At 42.1% G+C, this 27,618-nt stretch overlaps 1 protein-coding gene and 1 non-coding gene across 2 annotated transcripts; one reads left to right on the top strand and one right to left on the bottom strand.

Annotated features, from left to right (window-relative positions):
- Nucleotides 1-1,436: 1,436 nt before the first annotated feature.
- On the bottom strand, nucleotides 1,437-26,704 carry plcb1 (phospholipase C beta 1). The gene is made up of 32 exons (XM_027280865.1): nucleotides 26,383-26,704; nucleotides 23,353-23,430; nucleotides 21,927-21,995; nucleotides 20,705-20,845; nucleotides 20,539-20,618; nucleotides 17,802-17,855; nucleotides 17,137-17,212; nucleotides 15,903-16,003; nucleotides 15,413-15,576; nucleotides 14,864-15,010; nucleotides 14,106-14,263; nucleotides 13,520-13,602; nucleotides 13,337-13,421; nucleotides 13,074-13,239; nucleotides 11,335-11,390; nucleotides 9,607-9,703; nucleotides 9,175-9,259; nucleotides 8,829-8,953; nucleotides 7,614-7,768; nucleotides 7,355-7,522; nucleotides 7,176-7,275; nucleotides 6,984-7,088; nucleotides 6,135-6,247; nucleotides 5,913-6,063; nucleotides 5,777-5,830; nucleotides 5,518-5,695; nucleotides 4,978-5,110; nucleotides 4,821-4,897; nucleotides 3,913-4,002; nucleotides 3,751-3,808; nucleotides 3,541-3,627; nucleotides 1,437-2,456 (listed from the first exon to the last, which is right to left on the bottom strand). The coding sequence occupies exons 1-32, from the start codon at nucleotides 26,479-26,481 to the stop codon at nucleotides 2,304-2,306; spliced, it is 3,486 nt and encodes a 1,161-aa protein (XP_027136666.1). The 5' UTR covers nucleotides 26,482-26,704; the 3' UTR covers nucleotides 1,437-2,303.
- trnas-cga (transfer RNA serine (anticodon CGA)) lies at nucleotides 11,754-11,835 on the top strand. Its single transcript has one exon. It is a non-coding gene; the product is annotated as a tRNA-Ser (tRNA).
- Nucleotides 26,705-27,618: the final 914 nt, after the last annotated feature.

The following is a 27,618-nucleotide window of genomic DNA, read 5'->3' as shown; positions in this document are numbered from 1 at the left end:
ATTCTTTGCTTTTTCAAGGTTGCAAAGAGAAGCATTGAATCAATGCTGATAATTCTTTACTTTTTCAATGCTGAGAAGAGAAGCATTGAATCAATGTTGATAAATCTGTTTTTTCAATGCTGAGAAGAGAAGCATTGAATCAATGTTGATAAATCTGTTTTTTAATGCTGAGAAGAGAATCATTGAATCAATGCTGATAATTCTTAGTTTTTCAATGCTGAGAAGACAAGCATTGAATCAATGCTAACAATTCTTAGTTTTTTCAATGCTGAGAAGAGAAGCATTGAATCAGTGCTGATAATTCTTATTTTTTTAATGCTGAGGAGAGAAGCATTGAATCAATGCTGATAATTTTGTGCTTTTACAATGTTATGAAGAGAAGCATTGAATCAATGCTGATAATTAGTTGTTTGTTCAATGTTGAGGTGAGAAGCATTGAATCAATGCTGATAATTCTTTGCTTTTTCAAGGTTGCGAAGAGAAGCATTGAATCAGTGCTGATAATTCTTTGCTTTTTCAAAGCTGAGAAGAGAAGCATTGAATCAATGCTGATTCAATGTTGATTCAGTGTTGGCTATCTGAGATGTTAGCACGCAGAGTGTAGGTTACCTTCACAAGGTTCTCTCGGTTCTCTGCAAAAAGGTTGTTGAACGCAGCTCAAGCCTTAGTCGTATAACTCCAGAATAAAAGCAAAACATGGAAAACGTGTCCGACAAATATCTTCTGGAAGAGATCACTGTACAAAGAGTGATGAGCTTTACATTTTTACAAAAAGAAGGTCGACTTTGCACTCAGAGACAATTTGTTAATAAATCATTTATCATCCTTAATTTATCGTGAAAATAACAATTAATAAATAAACAGATTATCAGTGTGATAACTTTCACATCAAAACAAATAAATCATGCAGCGGCAGCAGCAGACTTTGAGGCTCTTCCACGTCTCACGGGACCATCAGACAGTTTGTGTAGCAGTCGAGAGGAAACTGAAGGGATGTCGCAGAAAACGCGTTAAAAAATAAATAAACTAAAAACAGGTGATTTGTTGACATCCCATTAAAGTTTCTGAGCTCTTCACCTGGTCCAGAAATAAATATCTTAGGCTAACAGTCATGCTGTGATATATAATTACTAAACAGAAACTGCCACTGAGATTAATGTTTGCCCAAAATCTCATCAGTAAATAAATAAATAAGAGAATAATCAAACTTATTGAGGACGGGATAAACGATCCAGTCTACAGCATAAATCTTGTAAAGTACAGACGTTCTCTGTCCTCGGTAATCAGATTAAACTCAGATTGAAGTTTTGAGAGTTGGAAAAACGAAAATCTGAAGCTGAAAGTTAAATTTTGATCAACATATTCAAAATAAAATTAAATAAGAAAAGTTTGAAATAAAAAATCTAAATAATAATCAAACTAAAAATGAAAAAAATAATTGAATCAAACTCACAGAAACTTCTTACGCTTATTTTTATTTTTCAAGATTTTTCAAGTTCAAGATCGAAATTTTCGTTTTTCAGTTCTCAAAACTCTTGGCTCTCTTTTGTCTCCGTACATTCACTGATCTGAAGCGTGTCAACACACTTACATACAGCCTGTTACATGTTATATGGACGACTGTCAGCTTCTAGATGAACAATTAGGTACAAAAAAAACATTAGATGCATTGAAAAACTGTGTGTGTGTTATTTGTCATCCTGGCAAGCGACATTATTTCTAATTCTACGTTCTTTACTTAGATGAACATGAGATGTGGTGGTGTTGTAGGAGGAGGTGAAAGAGGAGCATCATTTACCAACCACTGAAGCACTGAAGTGCCCTTGAGCAAAGCGATTAACCTCCAGCTGCTTCTTCCAGCAGATCAGACCGGGAAGTTTCTGAGAATGAGTGCAAATAAGAAGAAAGGGCATCGCTAACGACGATGAAGGTGGAGGTGCCGGCAGTGATACTGTGTGTACCACTGTGTAACGTCTCTCCATGTAGATAGATAGATAGATAGATAGATAGATAGATAGATAGATAGATAGATAGATAGATAGATAGATAGATAGATAGATAGATAGATAGAGTTGTCATGCAGTACAAACTGTTGGCTTTCAGTTGTCTGTCAAAATAAGAGATGACAGAAACAAAAGACAAAATGGGCTGAAGGACAGCAAAGTGCATGCTTGAATCATGAGTCAAAAAATAAATCATTAAAGCATTCTCCCATTAAAAACAAATTAACAGTCTTCATTAATCCTCGTCAGTGCTTCCCCTCGGATGTCTTTCTTACTTCCTCGTATCTCGGTCTTCGGTCTTCAGTCTTCCTCCGACAGAGTCTCGTGTGGCGTCGATGGTCGGGACTTGCTCTGACCTCTCACCTCTGCCTTCCTGTCCTGCAGGAAGTCTTCGATCTCTCCGGGCAAACACTGGAACCGCTCCTGGAAATCGGCCTCCACGGCCCCTTGCAGCTGGAGAAAGACAATTGGGATTCACAATCACAACAATGTACAAAGAGACAAGGACATGTTAGTGCAGCAGTAAGTACTGTGACAGTTGTGTAGGGATAGATTTATTGTGTCCAGTTGTTGGTAGTGTTGGAGAGGAGGTCCTCTCTGAAGAGCTGGAGGTCTTCAGGAGGTTTGTGAAGGTAGAGAGGGACGCTCAACCAACGGGGAACAACAAGTTTGGATTATCCTGAGCGTACGGGTGGTAGAGCCAGGAGGAGGTAACATATGTCTGTATGAGGACGTTCAAGAACCAGAGACTGCTTTGTAGGGATTTTAATTTAATTTGGCAGGTAGACAGAGGAGCTCGATGAGCAGCAGAGTAACATGTGACCTTGTGGCTTGATTGAAGACCAGATGGGCCGCCGTTTTCTAGATCATCTCAATATCACGTTGTATTGAAGCCCGTCAGGAGGGCGTTACAGTAAATCGAGTCGTGATATGAACATGGCCTGTATCAGGAGTTGGGTGGCATGCTGAGTCATGTAAGGCCTGATTTTACTGACGAACGAATAACTGAGAAGTTAGCTGGTCATCGATCATGACTCCTAAGTTTCTCGCTGCCCTGGTAACGGCGAAAGGTAGGGAGTCAAATTTGATGCTGATGTCATGGTGTATAGGAGGTTTGTCTGGGAAGACGAGCAGTCGAGAGATTCAGCTTGAGGTGGTGTGCCTTCAAACATATACATATATATGTCTGAGAGGCATTCGGAGATCCGTGCGGGTCGTCAGATAGAAGTGTGTGTCATCTGCATAGCGTATAATCGGTGGTGTAAAAAGCAAAGAGAGGAAGTGAAATACACAGGAGATGACTCAGTTTTCAGTCAAAAAACAACAGAAATCTGCCTCGTTAACTTCCTCCCCGTTGAGACAGATTGGCTGTACATTTCGAAAAGGAACCAGCTGTTGTCAGCCATTACTGCCAACGTTATATCACTCAGCGTTGACGTCGGTACTGATCCTCAAACTGTGTGTGGGTGTGCGAGGAAAGGCAAGAGAAGTTCAGAAGGAGGCGATGACAGGAGGCTGTTTTTTGTTTTTTTTTTACCTTTGGTTTCTGGTCTTGTATCTCCTGCAGGAGCTCATTGTGCTGCTCCACCAGCTGATCATGGCGCTTCGCCTGAGTCTCCTCAAGCTGGAAAGAGTAAAACGGACAGTTTGAAGCGTTTTATGAGTGCAGAGATATAGAAACATGAAAGTTTCATCAACATCTCGACAGTAATCAAACCATCAAAAGATGCTTTAACTCTCCGCTCACCCGCTTTATGTTCTGGACGACTTCATTGACGTAGGACTTATTGATCTCGATCTTCTCCCTGGGAACACACAGACGGGTTGAGTTTGAGAAAAGACTAGCAGCTCATGGAGTAGATGAGGATTAATATCGGTGTGTGTCTGTCTGTGTGTTTATGGATCGTACTCTTCGGCCAGATGTTTCTCTTTGGTCTTCGCTTGGTTGATCTTCTCCGTTCTCCTTCGATCCATCTGCCTCTTCAGCTCTTTTTTCTCTCTGCAGCGGCAGGAAACATTGGGAATTTAAAAAAAAGAGAGAGTGGTTAGAAATGTTTGAGTCTGCAGCAGGAAATAGAAACAAGTGGGAGAAGATGCTTCGTGGATGACCCAGAGATGTTCTAATGGCCACAAAATATCGAATATGAAGCCTAATGTTGAACAGATTGGGTTTGGTTTGGCTGTTGATTGTTTTAGTTTAGCTTTAGTTCATGGTAGTTTAAGTTAGCACACAGTTTCATAACACCAAACACCCACACTCATCACAACACAGTATGGTTTGTATAACAAGCGGGGGCTCGTCCAATTTCGAACCTTTAAACTCTAAATATATAACTGTGGGGAGGTTTGTAGCTGGACAGCTGTGCTGTTTGTCTCGTCCTGCTGTAGCAGCACTCATCTCTCTGATTTTGTGTTTTGTGTATCTTAAAGCATTCGACTTTTAACGATGTTCTGGAAATTTCAGATTTGTTCCGTGTCATGGCATCTGACGTTTGACTCGTATGAGAACTCGTCAAGCTAGATCTGTTATTAAAAGTAAGATTAAATATATGTTCTGAGTTTGTCAGACTTAAAGAAGAAAGTGTTATTAACCATCCAGCCAAATCTGAGTGGTTAAAAATATCGACAAGTTTATGAAATTGGGTAAAAATGAATTCTCAGCTCAGGGTGGCCTCAGCGTGTCATCGAGCCACCCCTTTAAGGACCGCCCACAAAATCCTGAAAACTGGTGAAAAACCTCTAACTCCACATCTCAGTAACATATCGTCTCTTCACGTGTTTTCAGCAACTATTTTCCAACATATGTTTGTATCTTACTTGTCACAGATGTCTTTGAGTTTCTTCATCTGGGCGTTGTGACTCTCCTCAGCCAGACTGCTCAGTCGCTCTGTCAGCTGGAGGGAACAGAAATTATATTTTACATTCACGTAACGCAGCTTTCATAGACATCGACGAGGTCAGTGTCAGACTTTACCATTTTAATGTGCTCTCTCTGTAGATACTTCTGACTGTAGTACTGTTCCTGCCGCAGAGCCAGAAGCTGCTGCTGCTGCTCGTCTCTCAGCTGCTGGAGGCGTTCGTCTTTCTCGCTGTCCGAGCACGAAGCTCTGAGGAACATATTCACATGTTTACATAAACACGGATGAGCACGGGGCAGTGTAGACTACAATATCTCACTTCATACACTTCAAACAAAAGAGTGGTGATGGTTTGAGATCGTTGTGTTTTTCTCGGTTATCACACAGAAACTGATGTTTGGAACATCAGGGAGGATGAATTTCAACTTTGTAACATGGTAATTATCAGTTTTGACTTTTATTTTGAAGGTATTAGGCTGATCGTAGCCTGTAATATTGAGAAAACATGAACATTAATCATGTTATTACCCCTTCAACGTCACCACATTAATGCAGATATTGCACTGATGTAACCATTTTATTGTTGGTTGGTAGTTAAATCAACGTCGTGTGACTTTTCTTTCATAAAATAATAGATGAATGTGACGCGTGCACACCTGCTCTTGCTGCACTGTCGGGCCGTCTTCTTGTACTTGTTGTTGAACTCTCGGAGGAGCTCGGAGGTCTTCTTCTGGTGCCTCCTCACTAACTCCTTCAGCTCTTTAAACTGACGTCTCTGCTCCTTCTGGTAAACCTTTGACTGCTGCAGACTCTCGATGGTGCACATGGGGACATCTGTTACCGACAAGTGATCACGCGGCTTAATTTAATCGACCTTTTATAAGAGTTAATAAAACTTATAAGATGAACACTGACCTATCAAAACACTTAACACCAGATCTTCAGTCTTTGCTGCTGGTTTGGCTGCATCTAAAATGTAGAGAACACGTCGTCATCAATAAAATCAACTTACTTTTAGTAACAGGAGCTATTTTTTGTGAGAGGACGCTACCTGTCGTAGCTGCTTGCTGATTGGCCGCGGAGGCTTTGGGCGTTGTGGCGACGGGGGTGTGGCCTACAGGTCCAGAGGCGGGGCTGAGTCCGTTCTCCAGTGGAGCTGATTTCAAGTCGTTCTTTCGCTCTGCAGACGTCTCCACCTCGTCCTGAATAACACCGAGCACAGTTACAGACAGACGCTCCGCTTCAGAGACAAAGACAGAAGAACAGGACCGACCTCGGGCTGCGTTTCCTCCTCCACGTCGTCCAGCGTCAGAGCCGCCAGCTGTTTGGACCTCTGCTCCAGGAGGTTGACATATCGAATGGGGTTGGACAAAGCCTCAATCACATCTGGAGAGGAAGTACAAAGAAACAGATAAAGCTGTCTGTCTCATGGATGTGCTGTAAGATACTGACAAACATATTTGTAGTTGTCATTTGTCTCTTGGACCTTGTCTGTTTTTTGGATTTTGGACTTTGTCTGCCTTCCTTGGGTTTGTTTGACCTTTCTCTTCATGTTTGCCATCTGTGGTCTGTGTTTGGGTTTATTCCTCGTGTTCTTGGTCTTCACACTTCCTTGTGTGTCTTGTCTGTCTCTGTTTTTGTTGTTAATGGTCAGTTCAGTCAGCGAAGAGAGAGTTTATTTATAATGACATGATGCCGCCTCATTTCTGAAGAAACCGTACTCGATGTTAGGTCATTAGTCTCCAAACAAGGAAACATGTTAACCCTTAGTGGCCCAACAGTTAGTCTGACTCTGCAGAGGCTTGTCCGTTATGTATCTGTTGTGTCATGGCAGTGAGACAGTCCTCTGACTTTGGTTAACATCGTAATGAATAAAAATGCTGCATGCTTTCCTGAACACAAACATACAGCTGCTCCATAACCATACTCAGATTTCACACTCTCCCGACAGTGACTTCAAGACGTGTGCACGTATCCACGCGTACTCTGAGATCATGAATCTGTTGAATCTACTTCACCAACCAAGTGCGTCCTTAAATAATCAGGTAGAGTTTTAGGAGTTTGTCTAGAGAGCTGTGAGCGCTCAATAAACAGAAAGAAATCACTGAAATGTTGTTCGTACCTGCGAAGGTGTCTGGGACGTAATCTTTGACCACGATGTAGACAAACACAGCCGGGAGAATCAGAGACTGGTTTTTCTCATTCCTCAATCCAATGTAACGATAACCTGAAGGAAACGTTGATGTCAACATCATCTGGGTTATTTAGGGTGAACGATAATCTGCAGAGAAGAGAGACGAAGTAAAATAAGTACCTGGTCTGATGGCTGAGACTGGAATAATCCGATGACCGATGAACTTCCCTCCTTCTTCAAACGCAGCGATTCTCAGCGAGGCCAGCGTGGGAAGAATCACCTGTCACGACGTGAACAGACAGATCATCACCTTCCTGTTTCTCTCTCTGTCTGTCTCTCTGTCTCTGTCTGTCTCTCACCTTTTTGAAGACGATCGGCTCTTCGTCCCACACTGGGTTGATGGCGTTGTTGTTCTGGGAGGTTTTGGTCTTCAGGGCTTTCCTTCTGGTGTCTGCAGGAAGTCCAAACATCTCCACCTCCACATAAACACCCACCCGCCGCTCAGTCAGAAACTGGCCTGAAATCACCTGAGACAGACAGACAGATACAAACACGTGTCTGTCAGCGAGTGAATACACGCATGTAGCGACAGTCTGGAAGCTGCAGCTGCTGCTGTACCTTCACACAGAGAGTGTTGGCCACGATGCCGTCCACTGTGTTTTCTGTGAAGGGGTCAAAGTGTTTGTCCGGCCGTCTCATGAACTCCGGCTTCAGTCTGTAGCCGCTTCGACCGTTGTACTCGAACATGAAGAGATTCAGCTGCATGGACAAATCTGCAACGGGAAGCTGATGTTAAGTTCAGGATGGCGTCCCAGCGCCTGAAGACACTTTCGTCTGACAGATTCCTGATGTTTGCATCAAGCAATAGATGAGTCCAGAGGACACTGCAGTGAAAAAGTAATTTCACTTCAAGATTTTGGATAAATTTTGGGTAAATTCAGCAACTATGGTGCAATGATTGCAGAGATCGTGGCAACTGCATTATTTAGAGATGGACAGATCGTGTGACGATGGTTTAGCCTCTGGGGGGCAGCGGACAGGTATCCAGGCCAAGACTTCCTCCACAGTCTGATTAGCAGCTTGATCCACACGAATAATGAGGAAGACACATGCCTGCTCATCTCTACAAACTTGATTTCTGCAGACGGATGTAGATGATTAAAAAAAGACGATAGCTGTAGGGTTCTACGATTGTATCCACACAGTTTACCTGCATCCAACCAGACATGACGACTTCTCTGCAATCTCGGCCCCTCGCCTAAAAATTCTGTTTACAGAGATGATGATCTTATAAGCAGTCTTCTAACGTGGCCCTTTCTTGTGACTTTGTGATCATTTCAGCTCGTTATCCCTCCAAAAATATTAAAATAAAGCAATCTAAGGACTTCCGGGGAGGACTTAACTCAACCAAGTCGGTTGAAAACAAAGTGCAACTCGATAAAATTTGTAGTATGAGTGGAGGTAGGAAAAATACGAAGCTGGAAAAACATCAGAAAACTACCCAAAACAGAAGAAACCTCCGAGTAACACATCAGAGGAAGACGAGTTGGACTGGCCACTTTTAGTAAAGACATTCAAGAACTTAAACAAGATTTAAGACACGGACTGTCCACCTTCAAAGACGAGCTGAAAAGAGAGACGAAAGAAGAAATCACGACGCTCACAGCGAATAATAACGAGCGACAAACAACAGAAGGTTTGCATCACCGAAGCCCAGGCAGAACGACGTCCTGCTGGATGTAGGGAAAGATAACCGACCTCGAGGGGAAATAAAATAACCCGCAACCTTTAATAAAGTCTGATGGTAGACTGGAGAAAATCTCGGACTCTCACCTATAGTTTGGTAGTTGAGAGCCACCAGCTGACAGCCGGCGTTCCAGAAGAGCTGAGGCATGAAGTTGGACGAGTCGACTCGGGTTCCTTTCGGATAGATACGACTCAGCTGGGATTTATTATATCTGGTTGACGGAGGGGTTAAAGACAATTCTTAAGAAACTTTTATATCATACATTATGTATGAGAACAAAAGAAAGGCATCAATCACACACCTACAGAGACTTTGAGAGAAAATCCTGAAATTAAAATAAATATTAAAAACTGCCAGGAAGCATCAAAAGAGGGAAGAGGAACATAAAAAGTATGGAGGCGGTTGCCATGGCGTAACTGTTGCCAAGGATACTCCACAAACTCCACTGGTGACTTTGTGAGGTGCTCCAAAGCTTTGGTCTCCACGAAAGACGACATGTGGTAACAGCGAGCTGTCTCTAAACACACACACACACACACACACACACACACACACACACACACACACACACACACACACACACATTTTTCAGCAATTATCTTGGTTTTCTAGATGATTTTTGCAGATTCGTTTCAGCCTTTTGTGATAAAATGCAAGCACCCAATCTCTGCTTGATGATGAAGGTCAAAATGACACACGTCAAATCATCCTCGACACATGAAATGCTGATCCCCATACAGAGAGAGCCCAGGCACGGCATGAAATTGAAGGATTTTCCAGCTTTGTGGGAGAGAGAACTATAAAACAGACTGTGTGTGTGTGTGTGTGTGTCGAAGTGTCGGCGTCTCATCTAGCTGTTCTTACTCTTGGAGGCTTCGAAGGAGTTGAACTTGGTCGGCTGGACGTAGTTGACCAGAGTCGACATCTCCTCTGTAGCCACGGCTTCACGCTCTGCTGAGCCCTGAAATAAACGACAACAACGGGAGTCAAAGCTTAAGAGAGCTGAGTTTACTGAGCAAACGTTGGGAGGGAAGCAGCTGTCGGGTTCAACAGACAGTATCCAGGAGCATCGACCAGTAATGCTAACATAACAACAACAACAAGCGTAAACATGAAACCAGCTCCAACAAGACATCCACAAACACAAACACGTGCGGACAACGTTCTCTGAATGTTTTTCTTGTTACCGTTTTCATCCGTCTTCATTCTATTCTCAGTTTCTTCTCTATAGGGTCTTACTACAATCCTCCCAGATTGCACCTCTTCTTGTTTACCCACCCTCACGTTCAGCTTGGTGTTTTTTTTGGACACATCATAATGTGTTTACAAGTCATAGGAAGCACCAGTGATGTCCTTTTGGTCAGTGTTGGCTGGTGTTGAAAAGTTTCCTTCCTCCTCCGCCTACCGGCTAATCTATAAATCGGCAAAGAGGTGGATCATCGATGGACCTGAGGCGGGCTGAATGAGGTGTGGGTGTTCAAACAAGCCACCTGTCAATCACGCTCTTAATCCTGCATAACTTTAAGCCTTGAGTTGTATAAAAATTCACACTTGTTCTGGAATTTTCTCTCCTGAGATAACACAGGTCCCGTGTGGGCCTCGAGGTCCTCAGCAGTATTAGTTGTTTGGCTTTGGTTGGGAACAGTAGGTGCCAGTCTATCTCAACACTGTGGTGTCCAGGGTCACAGAGACCTGTTGCTGCCTTCATAGACATAACAGATAGCTTGTTGTTGACGGTCCAATCTGCGTAAACAGACATCTGTGTCTCCAGACTAGAACATGCTGACAATAACACCTCCATGGGTAAAGACATTCTCTGTGACTGATTCTGGGCGTGTAGTATTTGTGGTGTTATCTTGGGGTTTAAAGTCGATCCACCAGGATGAGTTGGGCAGAATGTGAGACCGACTCAGGCACTTCTGATGAACTTTGAGAGTGTCTCTAATTCTCCTTGGGCCAAGCGTCAATAAATAAGACAGCATCAGACATCAGAGGCTCCTGAACACTTTCTTCCTTCCTGACCTCACCATTGACCTTTGACTTCAGCAATTTCTCCACAACAACCCTCAGTACAGTTGTCATGAACGGGGAAATTAGCTACAGAGACCAAAACTGTTTTTTGTACCAGGCTGTAAACATGTTTATCTCTGCTGTGAAGTTGGACATTTGGACATGGGGACTTATGGAGACTGACTCACTTCTGGAGCCAGCCTCAAGTGGACGTTAGAGGAACTGCAGTTTTTTAGCACTTCTACTTAAGCTCCAGGTTTTGACAAAGAAGACGCAACGTGCTACTTCAATGGAAACCAGGACACAGTAGTCGAAAACAAAATAGCAGCGACAGTTCACATCAAGAATAAACAACAACAACAACAATGGCAGCAAAAATGACTCAACAGCAACACTGAGAGACAAAAACAAAAAAAAAAACGACAGCAAAAAGTGTCAAAAACGACCGACGACATTTAAATATCAACGATGATGATGACGTAAAGAATAAACAACAAAACAATGAGCAACACTCGTAAATAACATCAACAAATGGCGACAGCAGCGAGGGAGCGACCGCCCCTTTATGACGTCACCACTGACCTTTTTACCATCATCATCTTCATCATCATCATCTTCCTCACTCTCAGCCTCCAGCTCTGTTAAAATCAGAGTTAAACAAATCTTCATCCCCAAAACTCAGAAACACTCTTTACACCAGGTGGAAGACGTGTTCAGAGCCTTTACTGAAGTAACAGTACTGTGAAAAATACTCCTTAGTCGGCTTACTTAAATAAAAGTACGCAGCAGTAAGTATTATCAGCAAAATGTACTTTAATTATTTAAAGATTTTTATTATTCTATCTGATGTTTGCATGTTGAAGATATTAAAGACGGAGCTTGCTTTAAAGGTCCAGTGTGTCGATTTATTCATTATCATGGCAAACAGAGAATATGTACACACGTGTGTTTTCATCACTGTGTTTCTACAGCAGGGACAAACTGAAGCCTGGCTCTGATGAGCTGTGATGGCCGAGTGGTTAAGGCGTTGGACTCGAAATCCAATGGGGTTTCCCCGCGCAGGTTCGAATCCTGCTCACAGCGATGATAATATAAATAATAAAAGAGTTCTAGTTCAGTATCAGAAAGAGGGTTGGCCAGTTTGATCCCTGGCTCCTTGAGCAGGATACTGAACCCCAAATTGCTCCCTATAAGTCACTAACAGATGGAAGGAGAGGTTGAAGCGACATGGTTGCAATCAGCAACTGCACTGCTAGATGCCACTAAATCCTTCACCATCCTTTAGTGACTTTAAATCCTGCAGCAACGTAACGTTCACATCACTTTGTATGAGAGAAATGGTTTTCAGCTTAACGATGCATTTATTTTTAAACTAATTAATTAACTATGAATGCAAGGAAATCAATGAATTGGAGATGGATGGATTTTACTGGACAGGGAAGTGTAGATAAATCTGAATCTGAAGGTTTAAAGTGACGTAAAATGGAAAGTATTGTACAAATACCTCACATTTATACCTAAGTACAGTACATTCCACCACTGTAGATGACTTACAGGTCTGATTACAAGACCCCAAAGTGTTGAAAAAGTCCTGAGTCAGGGTTTAAAAAAACACTTTATGGCAGTTTAAACAGGAGACAGAAACCTGTGCTGGGATTTCAGGTAGAAAACACACGACCCGCTGCTTTAAGGGCGCAGCTCTGCTCTCAGACCTGTTTTCAGGATTTTTCTGCACATCAGATGTGTCAATAAGACTTTCTAATTTCCCCGTGCACCGCCGTTGTGTTAATTGCTGCTCTGAGCTGCCGACCTCTTCTGGGATGTCCTGCTCATTACGGAGACATCCCTGATGAGGCGCCGCGGACCGCGGAGGAAAGAAAAATCAAAAGGCATCAGCGGCGAGGAGGCAGGAGGAGGAGAACTGACCAAAATCATGGCTGCAGAACGAAACAGAGGACACTCTGAATCCAGAAAATATGAATATAATTTTATGAAGTAACTCAACTCGTGACTTTCATGTCTAAACTTCAAAAACAGAAACGATGCTCAGCCTGTGACATTTCTCACATTTTGCCCTCTTTCTCTCTGATTTGTTCAGTAAATCTGTAAAATAACTCGCTGCTCCATCATCGTGCCTCTTCAGAATGATCCTAATTTGGTGGTGACTCATATTTAAGAGGACGCACGTCTGCTGTAAAAGCCTGAACACAGTTTAACAGCCGCAGGGCCGCTCTCGTGTTGTCGTGCTCCGACATAAAGACTCTCACAGCTGAGCACATTACGCATGGATTTCTTTGTCCTTCGTGTCTTTGTGTCTTTACCTCCCGTGTTGTTGCTAGGAGACACTGGATCGTTGCTCTGATTGGCAGGTTGGTCCGTCAGTCTCTTGGTGTCTGTGTTGTTTGAGGGTTTGTGGGATTTCTTGTTCTTGATGAGGATTTTGCCCATCAGCTCCTGAGGGCTGGGCAGGGGGACGCCGGACTCCAGCTGCAAACACACACACATACACACACACATTGGCAACAGAACACACAATTTGTGATATATTTAATATAACCTGTGTGTGTGTGTGTGTGTCACTTACAGGGTATTTGTCCAGAGGGTCAATCAACAGAGCTTCTCCAAAAATAGACTGACAATATTCAGCCATTTTAGCCTGCTGCTTCAAACTGACAGGCAGACAGACAGACAGACAGACAGATATTTCAGCGTTCGTTTAGTTCACTTGACACGTGAATTAGTAAATAAATAACGAAATGATTCTCACGAGTCGACGTGGTTTTCGAAGGAGAGTATGACGGGGAAAGGTGACGTCTTGAAGGCGCACTCTGCGATGGCTTCAATCACCTCCTGGAAAATAAATCAAAAACACAAAGACACACAGACCACGATGAAAGACAAACTAGAGGATCCAAAAGTGATTTTTAATAAATGTTTTTGGTCGTTACGTTTTTACGCCTGGCACCTTCAGATGCTTCAAGAGAGAGAATGCATTAACAGGTGTGATGAAGTACCAAGTACACAAGTTAAAGTCCTCATCAGGGTCGCAGAGAGGACCGGAGCCTATCCGCAGAGACTTACAGGGCGAGGTAGACTCTGGACAAGTCGCTATAGAGACAAACATTCACATTTACCCATATGAGCAATTAAGAGTCGCCAATTAACCTGCTGGGCGCATGTCTTTGGAGGTTTGGAGGTTCAAACCAAATGTACTCAGAGTATTAAAGTAATAATACTTCTTTCACCCCTGTGACTGATTTATTATTATATTTCAAATGTTAATACTGCTGCATACGTGTGTACTGTTACTACTGTAGCTGCTGAAGGTTGAACTTTACTGTCAGATTACACACCTTAAAAGAGATCTCTGATGTCATGGTGAAGCCGTGCGTGATGACGGGTTCCTCCTCTGCGGTTCGTCCTTTCCACACGTCTAATTCCACACAGCGGCATCCGGCCAAAAGAACCTGCCGGTACATCTCAACTGAGGAGCTCCCCGCCAGCTGGCCCGCTGCAACGCGAGAAGAAGAAGAAGAAGAAGAAGAAGAGGAAGATTAAACTGCAAAGCTACCGCTCGTCTCTGCTGGACGTCAGAAGATTCTGATATGTTGATGAATGAATAAGAACTAGAATCGGTCCAGACTCTGAGTCTATTATTTTTCAAGAAACAAACCAGAGTTGGCTCCGGTTCGTCCAAATTTGGACTTTTGGATAATTTACAACCCGAGGACGGGGTTTCTGTCTGCCTTTGCACCGGTATCAGGTCCTGGTTCAGGACTTTTCATGAGCCTGCAGCGTCTCAGAGCCTCGGTACAACGCTCTGTCACCAGCTCCTTCAGCATCATTTTGGACTACATTTATGGTTCCCAAGCTACATACTATAGTAGATGTTATTCTCACAACCAAACAATGCAAACAAAGACTAAACATCAAAATGGAATATAGAAAATAAAGTGCTTTTTAAAAATATGTTCCAATATATATATATTTTAGCACATTTTCTGCAACAATCTCACCTGTAAAAGTTTCCTGTAGAAGGTTTTTACATCTTCTATCAAACAGCCTTTGAATGCATCACTGCAGCATTGTGTGTGTGTGTGTGTGTGCGTACCTGTCAGGTATGTATTATGTGACGAGTTGATGAAGTAGTGGGACAGGGGGAAGTTCATGTCTTCAGACTGGTCCAGTTTCTCTGGCGGGATGACGCCGTTCTCATCGCTGGACAGATAACTGGAGAATGCCTGCAGAGAGATGACGCCTACATAACACACACACACACACACACACACACACACATGCACAGAAAGGGTCAGTCATACCGAACACTGCCTTTCTTATTAGGGATAGAAACGTGACCGTACTTCTTGCTCTGCTACTTGTTGGAACAAATAAGCACTGGCATGGTTTTTCTGGACATTTTTGGACACAACTTTACCATTTTTAGACTCTTGCTAAACCAAATTTGCCACAAAATAATTTCCATCAGTGTCTGACCATCATAACAGCTTCAGAAATGCCGGATTTCAAGTCTGTGCCACATTTTCTTTTGGCAGGATTCAACCTGGATGTGAGCACCTTCAGTGCTTTTTTTAGTGGTTTCCTCTCTGTGGGGATGTGGGCGGTTTTTGGTATCAACCCATGTAAAAAAAACAACATGTACCTTGCTTCAGCTGTGCCTGGTCGTGTTGGTACCTCTCCATCAGGGCGTTCGTCTGCGCAGGACGAAGAGGCGGGTAGAGGATTTCGTTCAGCCTCGGGTCTCTCTGCTTGTTGTTGATGAACTCTGTCATCTGGTCGACTGACAGCGCCCCGTTATCGGCTCCTCTACAGACCAGAGCAGGGTGAAGGGATGAGGTTACACAGGAGGTCCTACAGGATGTCTACAGGTCCTCCAAACTTCAAAACAACCTCTTTTTCTGGTGCATCAACATCGATACACTTCCATAAGACACAGCCTCTCTCTTTAATCCTTCTCTGTGTACAAGTGGGACAGAAGATGAATCGTTATTCATCTTTCTTCACATATCAAAGAAAATGGCCTGAAGCAAGTAACAGCAGCTTATTTTGTGGAGTAGCTTGCAATATTTATAAGTCTCAGAGCTGATCAGAGGTCAGTGACTGCAGCTGTAAAGGATCGTGGAAATACTTACTCCTGTTTGAAGATGTTGCAGAGCTCAGGACGAGGACACAGACTGTCCAAAAAGCTCTTGTAAACCTCAAGTGTGAAGTCTTCCAGTTTGATGCTGTCACCCTGTCAGATATACAACCACGTTTTAAAAACCAACAAACCATTCCTCCTCAAGCTTTTATATTTCATTTCCCCCAAAACTTAAAAATCTTTCTGCGCCCGCAGGAATATTCGACGTGAGATCGAGCAGAGAATTTCTGTTTTTTCTCTGGTTGCCTCTCTTCTAAAACTTGATGACCCAGATATTTGAGCTCATTTCAACCCTCCGTGCACTGTGAGTCACTGTGGACAAAAAGCCTCAGATAAAAGCCTCGAGAACAAACAGAAAAAAGAAAGACGGCTGCGTGCATCTTGCTGTTACGCTGTTCTGAACTATAAACTCTCTTGTTTAGATATTTGCAATTAAGAGAATATTATATTAAAGAAGTAAAAAAGGGCGGCGTCAGAGGGAAGAAATCCAGCGGTAGAAGTGTTTATTAAGGCATACAATAAAAAAACATTAAGGATTATCTCTATGCTTTAATGGAAAGTCAACCTAAAACTACACTCACATCACAACTCTTAAGACAGCAAACACGTTGGACATACAGATCATACAAATCATTCACATAAATCTGGAGTTATCCAAAAATAAAGAGAGCCATTCTGGGAAAAGAGTGAATGTAGCATCGAACGAGGTATCAGGGCAAGTTTTATATCTAGGTAATATAACTGATGTGGTGCTAAAGGAAGATAATTATTACTCACAGCTAGTAGAAAGGCCCAGACACAGTCAGTGGTCAGATAAAGTACGGGAAATATTCATGATGGAAAAAATGACTTCTTATTCTTTAAGAGTGAAAATGTGTTTAACAGAACTAATGGATTGTTAAGGTAACAGTACAGTAAAGTGTAACAAGGGATGTAAGCTGCCTTCAAATTTGAGGAAATCAAAATGCCGTAAACTACAGTATCCTTCCGCCGTCTAGTTTTTGTTCATAAGTTACTGTTAGTACATTAGAAAACTGAAATTCAAGAAGGAAATATGCCAGTTATGTCACATTTGATACCACGTAAACTCATATTTTTAAAGAATTGTAATCGTCAGGGCTTAAAACCAACGACCTCGTCATCTCTACAAATCAAAAAGTTTAAATCGAATTGTGGATTTGGAGACTCCCGACAATAACAATAACAATAATTATTATAATAATTACCCGACTGTAGGGCAGCCTGCAGTTCTCCAGGGCATTCTCCACTCTCTTTCTGTCCGAGGAAAACAGTCGAACGATGCTGCGACAGACAACGACATCACAACATCATCAGCTCATCCCCAAACCTGCATTTTGACTTCTTAAAATATCTCCTCTGTCTGATTAACTACCCACAATTTACTCCTCTAACTCCCTCAAACGTCCTCCTCCGACAGCCACAAAATCCTTCACCTTCCCCCAAACCTCCTGATCTCACATTAACTGTAACTAATTTCACCCTTAATCTCCAATCTAAAACTTCCCTTTACTGTCAGGATACATCAACTGACCTTAATTCTCCTCCCGGTTCCCTCCTAAAATACAGCTTTCCTTCATAACTGTATAATCCATCTCATCCTCTGGCAGTGGTTGATTACCAGGTCAGTGCTGAATTAAGCACCTTCATGAATCCTGTCCCTGTTTTTGCTTTCCCAAGTGCACATGGAATTAAGTTTATTTTTGGAAGCGAGGGACAGGAAAGAGCAAAGTTTGAGTTTGTGCGCGTCTCTGCAGGTTTCGTCGGGCTATTTTCTCACATCCTCAACCACGTGTCTGAAAGTGAACACTCAGACAGAACCACTGATTAAAGATTAGGAAGCTAATAATAATAATGATGATCAGGAACTCACTTCTTGACAGGGATTCTCCCCTCTGCGTTGGGCTGGAGAGTTAACTTAACGTACCTGAAACAAAGAGAGTATGAAAGTTCAGACTCCCAAACATCCACAGAGGACGACCCGGCAAACTGAGGAAGAGTTTAATACAACTTAACCACGAATACATGATGATAAATATAAGAGCAGACAGCTCCTCTCGGTGTCCCTGTTGCAAAACATTCTTCTGAGTCCTGAGGTAATATCTCGATTTAGTTTTGGTTATTATCTCTCAAATTTAAATTTAACATGCTACATGCAGATGGGCCACCATCGGTGTCTCTAATGCCGGATGCTAACAAACTGCATACATCTTTTATTTTTATTGATATATTCATTCTGCTAGATCTATGCTGTGAATATCTTTCTATGTTTGCCATATTTATACCGTTTATACCTTTTTTAGATTTGCTGGATTTTTCTTGGATCTCTTTAAGCTTGTGTATGTTTTATATTATATTTCATGTTTAGTGATGTTTGCTGAAGGCAGCGCTGACTTGACTTTTTCTGTTTTTTCATTTGTTTATTTAATGGGACCATGTACAGTATTAAACATAAACATTACACATTTGATGCACTGCAGCTTCAAGCTACTTTTTCATCTGCAGACACAATGAAAACATATTACAGCACAAAGCAAGAAACACAAAGTTACACACAACAGCACATAACACACACCCACAGTGTCAGTGGCTACAGAGCTGAGTGTCCTTTAGCAGACTGTTTCATTTGGTTTGAAATGTACTGATGGAGCTGCAGCTCTTTATATCGTCAGGGAGGGCGTTCCACTTTCACAGTGAAGGCTGATCGCCCAAATGCAGAGCGACGAAATGGTACGGTCCAATCTGGTACAGAGGATATTCCGGAGGATCTAACAGAGCTGACTGAGTGAGTGGAGGACGGGTCAAACCATTTAAAGTTTTATAGACAAGGCACAAATTTGAAAATAAGATAAAATTCTCAAAGCTCAGTAAATTGTATTTTTTCCAGCACAGTGATGGAAACTGGCTTTTTGTTTGTATATGGATTCAAGAGGTCTTAAGGTTGTGTCTCCAGCCTGCCCCCAACATGTAAAAAAGTAAAAAGAAAACACTATTCTACATCAGATAATAGGATGTTTACATGATTTTAGGCTTATTTCAATAATCTTTTAACCTCAAGGGCCTAAACGTGACTTCCTCGTCTTTTAACGGACACACAGTAGTCGTATAACTCTCCGCGTTAAATATAGGCTGGGTTGCACCATCTCAAATCAAAGTAAATCCAGATTCAAAGAATTAGGCAGAGCCCTGTTACAAACTGTTATTGTGTAAACTGAAATGACACAGTATGGAGATGCTTTCTCGCTTAAAAGAAATGAATGAAAAATAAATGTTTTGTTCGTCTCTGTGTGTCCGATCTGGTTCCAGCCCACCGTGACCCTGATGAAGGGATGAGCGGTTACAGATAATGGATGGATGGATGGCCAAAGTTAGCTGTTGCTCTGCACGCGGCTGAAAGTTAAGTAGGTCAAACAGGTCCCCATCCACCCTCCGAGCCAGCAGGAGTTGAAGCATCAGCCGTGGTGCAGCTACATTTCTGTCACTGCCACGTTTGACAGTCGATGCTTTGAGCTTCCCGTGTTCAGTCTTAAGTGAGTTAATGCTGGATCGCATCTTAAACTGGACTTTAAACAGTTTAATCCACATTTGGAGAAGAATTAGGAGGTCTAAGAAGAGAGGTGAAGTTTGGTGCAGCATAATTTAAATTTAAATCATGATTTAATCATCAGGTTTATGCTGCTATATTTTTCTTCATCAACAAACAATGCATCAGCCCTAAAACAGCTGGGCGCTGCGTTTTTTTTAAGCAAACGTTAGCAGAAAGAAATAATGCATTTGTTTTGGGGGACTATTTTCAGCGGTGGATGGATTAACACACATTCGATGCTCTCGAGTGTGAGTATTTATGGCAGCGGGATCACGTAGGTGGAATCGACTGGAAATAAACTGCAGCGTTTGTGTTCATGGTAATAATAAAATAATAAGAGATGCCACTCAGTGCCACAGCGTGGCTCGCTGATGTGTCTCTAATAGATTTTGGAGCAGAGGATTAAAATATATCAGGCTCTGAATACACAGTGCATCGTAGTGCGGACACAAACAAGGCACACACACGTTTACCTCCGATGTCGGTAAGTGTGTCAATAAACAACTGAAGCAGCAGGTGGGGGTGGTGCACAGGTCTTGACCAATGACAGCATGTTGACCTGTGTGGCGGCTGTCGCAGTGCGTTTGTAGAATGAGCGGTGGGAGTGTGATTTACCGGCGGGCCATTAATAATAGACGTATGAAATTATCTCGCGGGCCGAGCCTTGAGTTTGACAAGTCTGCTTTAAATAGACTTAAGTGTGTGTGTGTGTGTGTGTGTGTGTGTGCCCGCGTTGGTTTCACCTGTAAATGAGGACATTTCATCAGAATATGCACCAACACTGTGAGGACGTAACGTATTGTTAAAGACAGTTGACGTGTCCTCACAAAACCTTCTCTGTATGTGTGTGTGCGTGTGTGTGTGCGCACGTTGGTTTCACCTACATACGAGGACATTGCATCTGATTGCGCAACTCATTGTGAGGACACCGTGTGTTTATGAGGACAGTTGACATGTCGTGAAGTGTAGAAGCACTTATCTAGTGTGTGTGTGTGTGTGTGTGTGTGTGTGTGTGTGTACTCACGCCTTCAACAGACTGTGGTCTCTGTTGAGATTGTGGCTCAGCAGGTTGGAAGACAGAGAAAACAGTTCCTCACACCACACCTACCGAAATCAGACACTCACATCATCACCATCATCATCATCATCATCATCATCATCACCATCATCCGCTGCAGTGACTTCGGTACCTTCGCCTCGTCCTCCTGCGAAGCGATGAAGTTGAGCTGGTTGACGTTCACGAGGTCCGAAGCCGTAACCACGGTAACCATGCGGTTCTCGAGCCGGCCAACCAGGTTCCCCACGTCGAGCAGCTCCCGCAGCTTGGCCTCCTTATTGGACGACACAGAGTTAAACGGTGAGAGCGTTATATTCCTCACAGATAAACCAAAGATCATCTTTGGACAACTTAATTTAATTTAAAGACAACATTATTTATGTGTTCCTATGAACCCTGTTTGAACTCAGTCATCTCACGTTGTTTAACATCTTGCCGGTACACGTGGTGTTTTGTCAGTTTAAGTTGGCACCAGCGGCGTTTGCCATTTCATGCGGAAACTCTGCAGATCCCCTGCAAACTGCCAATGTGTTCGCACACAGGATTAGGTCTGCGCTGTCCGTGAATGTCATGAATGTGCAAAACAATATCAGGAACATCAACGATCAGATAATATGTGGTATAATAAAACCAAAACAAAGTGTTAATGTCCCAGATATCATCAGAAAACGGTGAAGAGTGTTAAATTAGTCAAATTCCAAGCCGGCTTTTGTGTATTACTTTTACTTTTACACAGAGTAATCCATTACATTCTCCTGTTCGACCTCATCTTTCATGTTTTTTCGTAATATTACAAGTTTAATTACGTCCTCATCGTTGCACATAGTTCTGTTATATTTGTATTTATTTTACTTTTACTCTCTACCTTTAATATAGTATTTTATTTGTATATGATGTTAACACAGGTTATATATTTAATTTCTATCTAGCAAATAAGAACATCAGTTTCTGGGTGACAAAATAAACGCGGAGGTAGTTGAGGAACAAAGGGAGGAGGTCTGTGAAGGAGTTGCAGTAATCATGATTTAACAATATAAAAGGTATTCTTTGTTATTTATAGAGCACATTTAAGGCAACACACACAAATAGCTTTTCAGGACAGGACATAAAAGTATTAAATGCAACTCTGATAGCAGGAAAAAGATCTCACAGTGAATGAATGAAACGTAAAGAAAAGCCAAACTCACTTTAAAGGAAGAAAATAAAAGCACAAACCAGAAAACCGAACGATGAAAACATCAGCTGCTCTGCATCAGTGTCACTGAGAGGTCACGGCTCTCTAAGCAGAGAGGTGCAGGCATGAGACAGCACACACTTGACACATAAAAGGCTGGAAGATAAAGTGGAGTACCTACCTTGGGTGTTTTGGTGCTTCTTCCCGTTCTGACATCTTTTACGAGCGTCAGGTCCAACAGTTCTGTCTCCTAAAGAAGAAACACACACACACACAGTCAGCTGTTATCTGGGAGGTAGGTGCTACATCCTGTTTCCTGCTGAGGATTTAAGCCCACCTGAAGAGAAAGTGTGTGTGTGTGTGTGTGTCAATCAATGCTCGCTCGGCTTGCTCTTTGCAATACCTATTCAGTTGTTCCTACAGTCTTTAAATTGTGATATTATCTGTGCAGCTCTTGTTTAAACAGACTTACAGTTTGTCAGATTTAGGAATTTAATATACATAACTATGTTTTCCTTAGTGTGTAATCACCTGAAGAATGAGGCTTTGTATTGCAGGTGAGGAGGTTGCAATCAGCGACACACGCAACTTAAACACGACGATGCTGCGAGACCTGAACATCTACCTGGAGATGTAACTGAATCCTACACACCGGTTCTTCAAGTCAAAGGTGAAATAATAATTCTCACGTGTTCGTTACTTTTCTATATCACGATATTTTGTGTAATTGTCAATAGTAGCAACTGTAGCAAGACTTGTTTCTCGATACCTGCAGCTGGTTTGGCTGCAGATGTACAACAAGAGTCAAGTTGTTCGATGGAACTCATATTTCAACTAGTATGTAATTAATTTAAATAGGAAAATATCACATTGTGTTATTTTATTTAGTTATTGTTCTTGTAAAAATATGGTACACATCTTCTCACAAATGAAGATTTGAAGGTGTTTTTTCTTTGTATTATTATTGTTATTTTATTTTTTTAACATATTTTTTTAGGGGGCTTTTTAGTTTTACATACAGTAATTGACCAATTCAATGCATTCAGATGCTCCCATTAACAGGTAGTAAGATGAATGCAATGTACAAGGAGTACTGACATCAACAAGAACCCATCATCTCTTCCAACCCACTTTGAAAATTAAAAAAAACAACAAAATTAGTTATTGAAAATTCTTTGAATTATTGAGACAGCTTGGATTTGTTTTTAATCATGTTGAGGTCTGGACTGTTCAATCAACTAAATCCATTTTTTTTTAATTAGCAAAAATAATCTAATATTGTCACATGGGACATCTTTCTGCATTAATTATACTTACAGTAACATTTTAAATGCAGGACTATTTTATTACAGTGTGTGAGGATGTGAATACTTCCTCCATTACTGGAAATGTATTCATATTTGAGAGGGTAAGGTGAGATTTCAACTAATATGCAATTAGTCTTTGACTCAGAACTGTGTCTGACCCGAGTCCCGATTCTGATGACTAAATATTGATGAGTCCAATCTGGACTTAATTAACTTTCAGCATGAGGCTGAATTTGCTCCTCATCATCTGAGGAGATACTTAACAACAGAGGTGATTTGATTGTGTCTGTGCGGCTCGACCTTGTTTTGGTCCGTCCAGTAGAGGTAAAATCCATGAGCATCCACATGCAGAGTCACTGGAGTCACGGTGGACAGATCCTAGAGAGAAAAAGACCAGTGCGATCAGTCCAAAAACATTTTCTACACTCATGTGCAAACAGAAAGCACTTCTTCATGCTCAAAAATCCCATCTCATAATATAATGGATTCTCTTTGTTAGTGTCATATTAGTGCAAATGACTATTATGCAACACTACACCTGTCTGTGCAGAAGTGATGGCCGTGATTCATCAATCTAATTTTCCTGCTCAACTTTTAAAAACGTGCTCGTCAAACAGGGAACATGGTGCGACTGAACAAAAAGGAGGATTCTGGACGCCGTGTAACTCTTACGTGTTACAGACTAAAGTTCTGTTCGGTTGTCATGACATCCAACTATTGTCCCAGTTGCCATAGTAACCCACCATGACAGCTCGCACTGGGTTGCAGGTGGAATAAGGCAGTGCAGCTGTCCTGATGTTCAGCCTCTGCATTGAATTCTTGAATCTAATACTAAGCCCGTGTGTCGTTCCGGGAAGTTATTTCATTTAAAATCTTGGCAGCAAACGTTGCAGCCATCAGAGGAGTTGCAGTGTTATGACGTCTTTGAGCTCGCAGCCAGATTTGAAGTCGGGAATAAAAAGATGACAAGAAGGCAGGAATCAAGGCTATTTTTGAATAACGAGTAAACAAAAGATGCATGCTTTTGAGAAGTTTAGTATAAAATCCAAATAAAGTCTATGTTTTAAATGTTTCCACGGCTTAAATTCGGTGTCAGACGTTCTTTTCATTATCTATGCTCTCTTCAAAGCTGAAATTTGTACGAGAATATCTAACGTCTCACTTGGGGAATGGAGGAACTTTGATCCACTAAACCAGAGCAGAACGGTGGAAAGAAGAACAAAATCTTTAGTTAGTCCAACGACGAGTTAACATTCAGCTGATCTTAGATGTTGGGGGAGTGTTTGTGGATGTAATTAAACTAGCAGCTTGCTGGTACTTCAGCTACACTCATATTTGCATAATTATTCAAGTCGTCTGTGTAGTTAGCTGCAAACTATTTTATTGTACCATTGTTTCTGTACTTTAACTGAACCCCCCCCTGGATTCTGTCTTTGCACACATTTGACCTTTGCGTAGTGCACGTGTGCAGAGTTTGTAAAAACCAAACGTTAGTCAGTTGGTTATAAATATTGATTATTTGTATTTAGAGTTGTGCAGTATCCTTACCTGCCCTCTAGTTTCTGGAAGGCAGCTGTGTATATACCTGAAGCTGACATTTGTTGCACTTTCCCACACAGTGGGACATTTTCAAACGATCTGTGTGTACTTACAAACTCAACCTTTGAGGCCTTTGACATGTGCAGCACATTATCACATTTTTTACAAAGTTTAAACTCCTTTTCTGAGCTGAACAAATTACATTTCCCCGTATAGCTGCTGTTGCTGTAGGTCGACTTCTACAACTGAAATAATTGGCAGCTTGTGATGCTGTGCACTCAGGAAGGAGCCCAGACTAATTCCGACAAAGACAGTGCTGTGTTAAAAAGTTAAAACTGTAACTTTGCATCTTTTAAACATTTTGCATCTTTTGTTTAATTATGCTCCAGCATATGATGTTAATAAAACATAAAGAATCCATGTCTGAGTGACAAAATAGGTCAATTTTAGTGTAAATGACTCTTTTGTTAAGTTAAGGAAAGATTCTTCTCATGACAAATTGTTAGGGTATAATTAAGGTATAAGAAGGGAGCCTCTGGTGTTTGCTTTGACTGACAGGTGGGTGTCGTTACAGATGGATTGTTTGAGCACTTTGAGGACTAAACTATATTCTGAGCTCCGAAAATGGCTCGTCAGAAAACTGTGGGTGACGTCGTGGATACACTGTCCATTCTTTAAACTGTGCACGGTTGGAAAAGCAACAAATTCTGGAGTTTTTCAGTGAAGTTTGGGATCTTTTGGAAATCAGAAATACGGTTTGTGACCAGCTTTAGGAGTCCAGTCGTTAAACACTCCGCTATTAAACATCTTGTATGGACGTCAGCACTAAGGTTGTGTATATATATATATGTGTGTATATAAATATATATATGTATATATGTATTGTATTTCCCTGCATGTGTTATGGAAAGGTCATGGGTTCTGCTGTCTGTGCTGCAGCCCGCATTCAGAAAGAAGAATAAAAAAACTAGAGGAAAAGAAGATGGTTAACTCGATCCCTGGTTGTCACTTGTTGGCATGGCAACCGATTCTATTTTTCATAAAGCTCCAGCTCTACATGTTGGAGAAAACACACACACACACACACACACACACACACACTGGTTCAATCATGGTGAACGGATTCAACAGTATATTGGATTAACTCTCTCCCGTGAGTATGATTCATCATATTATATGGCTCAATACATTTGATTCACACACACACACACACACACAAAATCTGTTTAGGTGGTGGTAACCATGCCAGTTACCATGGCAACCGGACAGCACGTTTTTCTTATAGTCAAGGACTTCAGCATACCAACACACACACACACACACACACACACACACACCTACAATTATGTGTTTGTTCTGTGTGTGCACATAACAGCATTGGGGGAGTTTTGCAAGTGTGTGTTTTATACACATTTAAACACACACACAAACACACACACACAGTACAGTAAATGCATACTAATGGACTCCATACCAACAGGTGGCAATAAAAGAAACTGCATTTCACACGCACACACACACACATTTAAACACACACACAGACACACACACACACACACACACAGGTATTTACTGCCAAAGCTCAAACAAATAAAGAGTCCACACACCTGACAACATGACACATTTCCTCCTCCTGTCACTCAAATTGAACTCATCTGGATTCAGTTTGTGTGTGAGAATAATTAAATAATAAAAAATATGTACAAACATTATATTAAATTTAAAAAGCTAAATAATAATGAAGATAATCAGCTTGTGTTTGTGTGACTCAGAGAAAATCAGCGTCCTTACCTCGTCCCATTTAATGAAGTTGCTTCCGTTCCTCAGTGTGTGTGAGACGGCGGGAGGCTGGAGTTTCAGTGCATGGACCCCCGGCTGAGCGCTCGCCATGGCTTCACACACACATTAACACACTCTCTCTCTTTCTTTCACACACACACAAACAAACTAGAGATGCTGAGACTCAGACACTTGGATGCTGCATCTCATGTCATGTCCGAGCCCAAACTCCTTCAGAAGTCAGACAGAGACGCTCAGCGGCAGCGGCGGCATCCTCTCCTCCTCCTCCTCGTCTTCTCTTTCTCACTGATCACTCTTTTTTAATTTCAGCCTTCTTCTCCTTCTCCTCCTCTTTCTCTTTGCTCTGTCTCCCTTTCTCTATCCTCTCTTTTCTTTAACGCTCCCTCCTCTCTTTTGCTTCTCCTTCCTCCCTCCCTCTGTTTGTCTCCCCCTCTCTCCTCTGTTGGTGCTGCATCTCACAGAGAGACAGACTGAAACAGATGCCTTTGTGGGAGACAGGATATATGTGTGTGTGTGTGTGGAGTGTGTGTGTGCACGCACTGCCTCCACAAATTGACTCATCGGTGACATGCGCACAACGGCAGCTTCCCACAGATGGGGGAGGGATAAGAGAGGGAGAGCAGGAGCGACGGGGAGAGGCAAAGAGAGAGAGAAAAAGAAAGAAGAGAGTGGGAGAGATGGAGAGAAACGAAAAGAGAAGAGGAAGGAGGGAAAAGAGAGAGAGAGAATATAACGCTAGTGGGAGAAAAAGAGAAAGAGGGTGGGCGTTTTAGTTCTGGGCGAATCAAACCAAACCAGGAATTCGGTCAAATGAGGCCACTTTTGAATATACACTACACTGACATAAGTATGTGGACACTAACATGACAGTCCTGAACCATCGGCACCAATCTGCTGCTGCTCTAACAGCCTCCACTCTCCTCGCTCCATCAGGTTTTTGCAGGGATTTGCTCTCGGACAGCATTAGTGAGGTTTGCCACCGATGTTGGCTGTAGAGGTCACGGCTCTCTGCAAGCCACAGAAAATCTTCTACACCAAACTGGGAGAAGGAGTTTCATCGCTTTAGGGTAGAGGGGTACAAGGTCTTATTTTGGGACGGTAATGAGGATCTCGTCTGCTGCTGTTGTGTGCATGCATCGCCTTGTTAGTTCAGGACATTCACACTGACAAACAATCAAAATACAGCGCGACAAGGACATGTTAGTGCAGTGCTACTCACATAGAATC

Source organism: Larimichthys crocea, chromosome VII (genome assembly GCF_000972845.2).
Source record: "Larimichthys crocea isolate SSNF chromosome VII, L_crocea_2.0, whole genome shotgun sequence".
Taxonomy (NCBI): domain Eukaryota; kingdom Metazoa; phylum Chordata; class Actinopteri; family Sciaenidae; genus Larimichthys; species Larimichthys crocea.
This window is presented reverse-complemented; position numbering and strand designations above follow the sequence as displayed.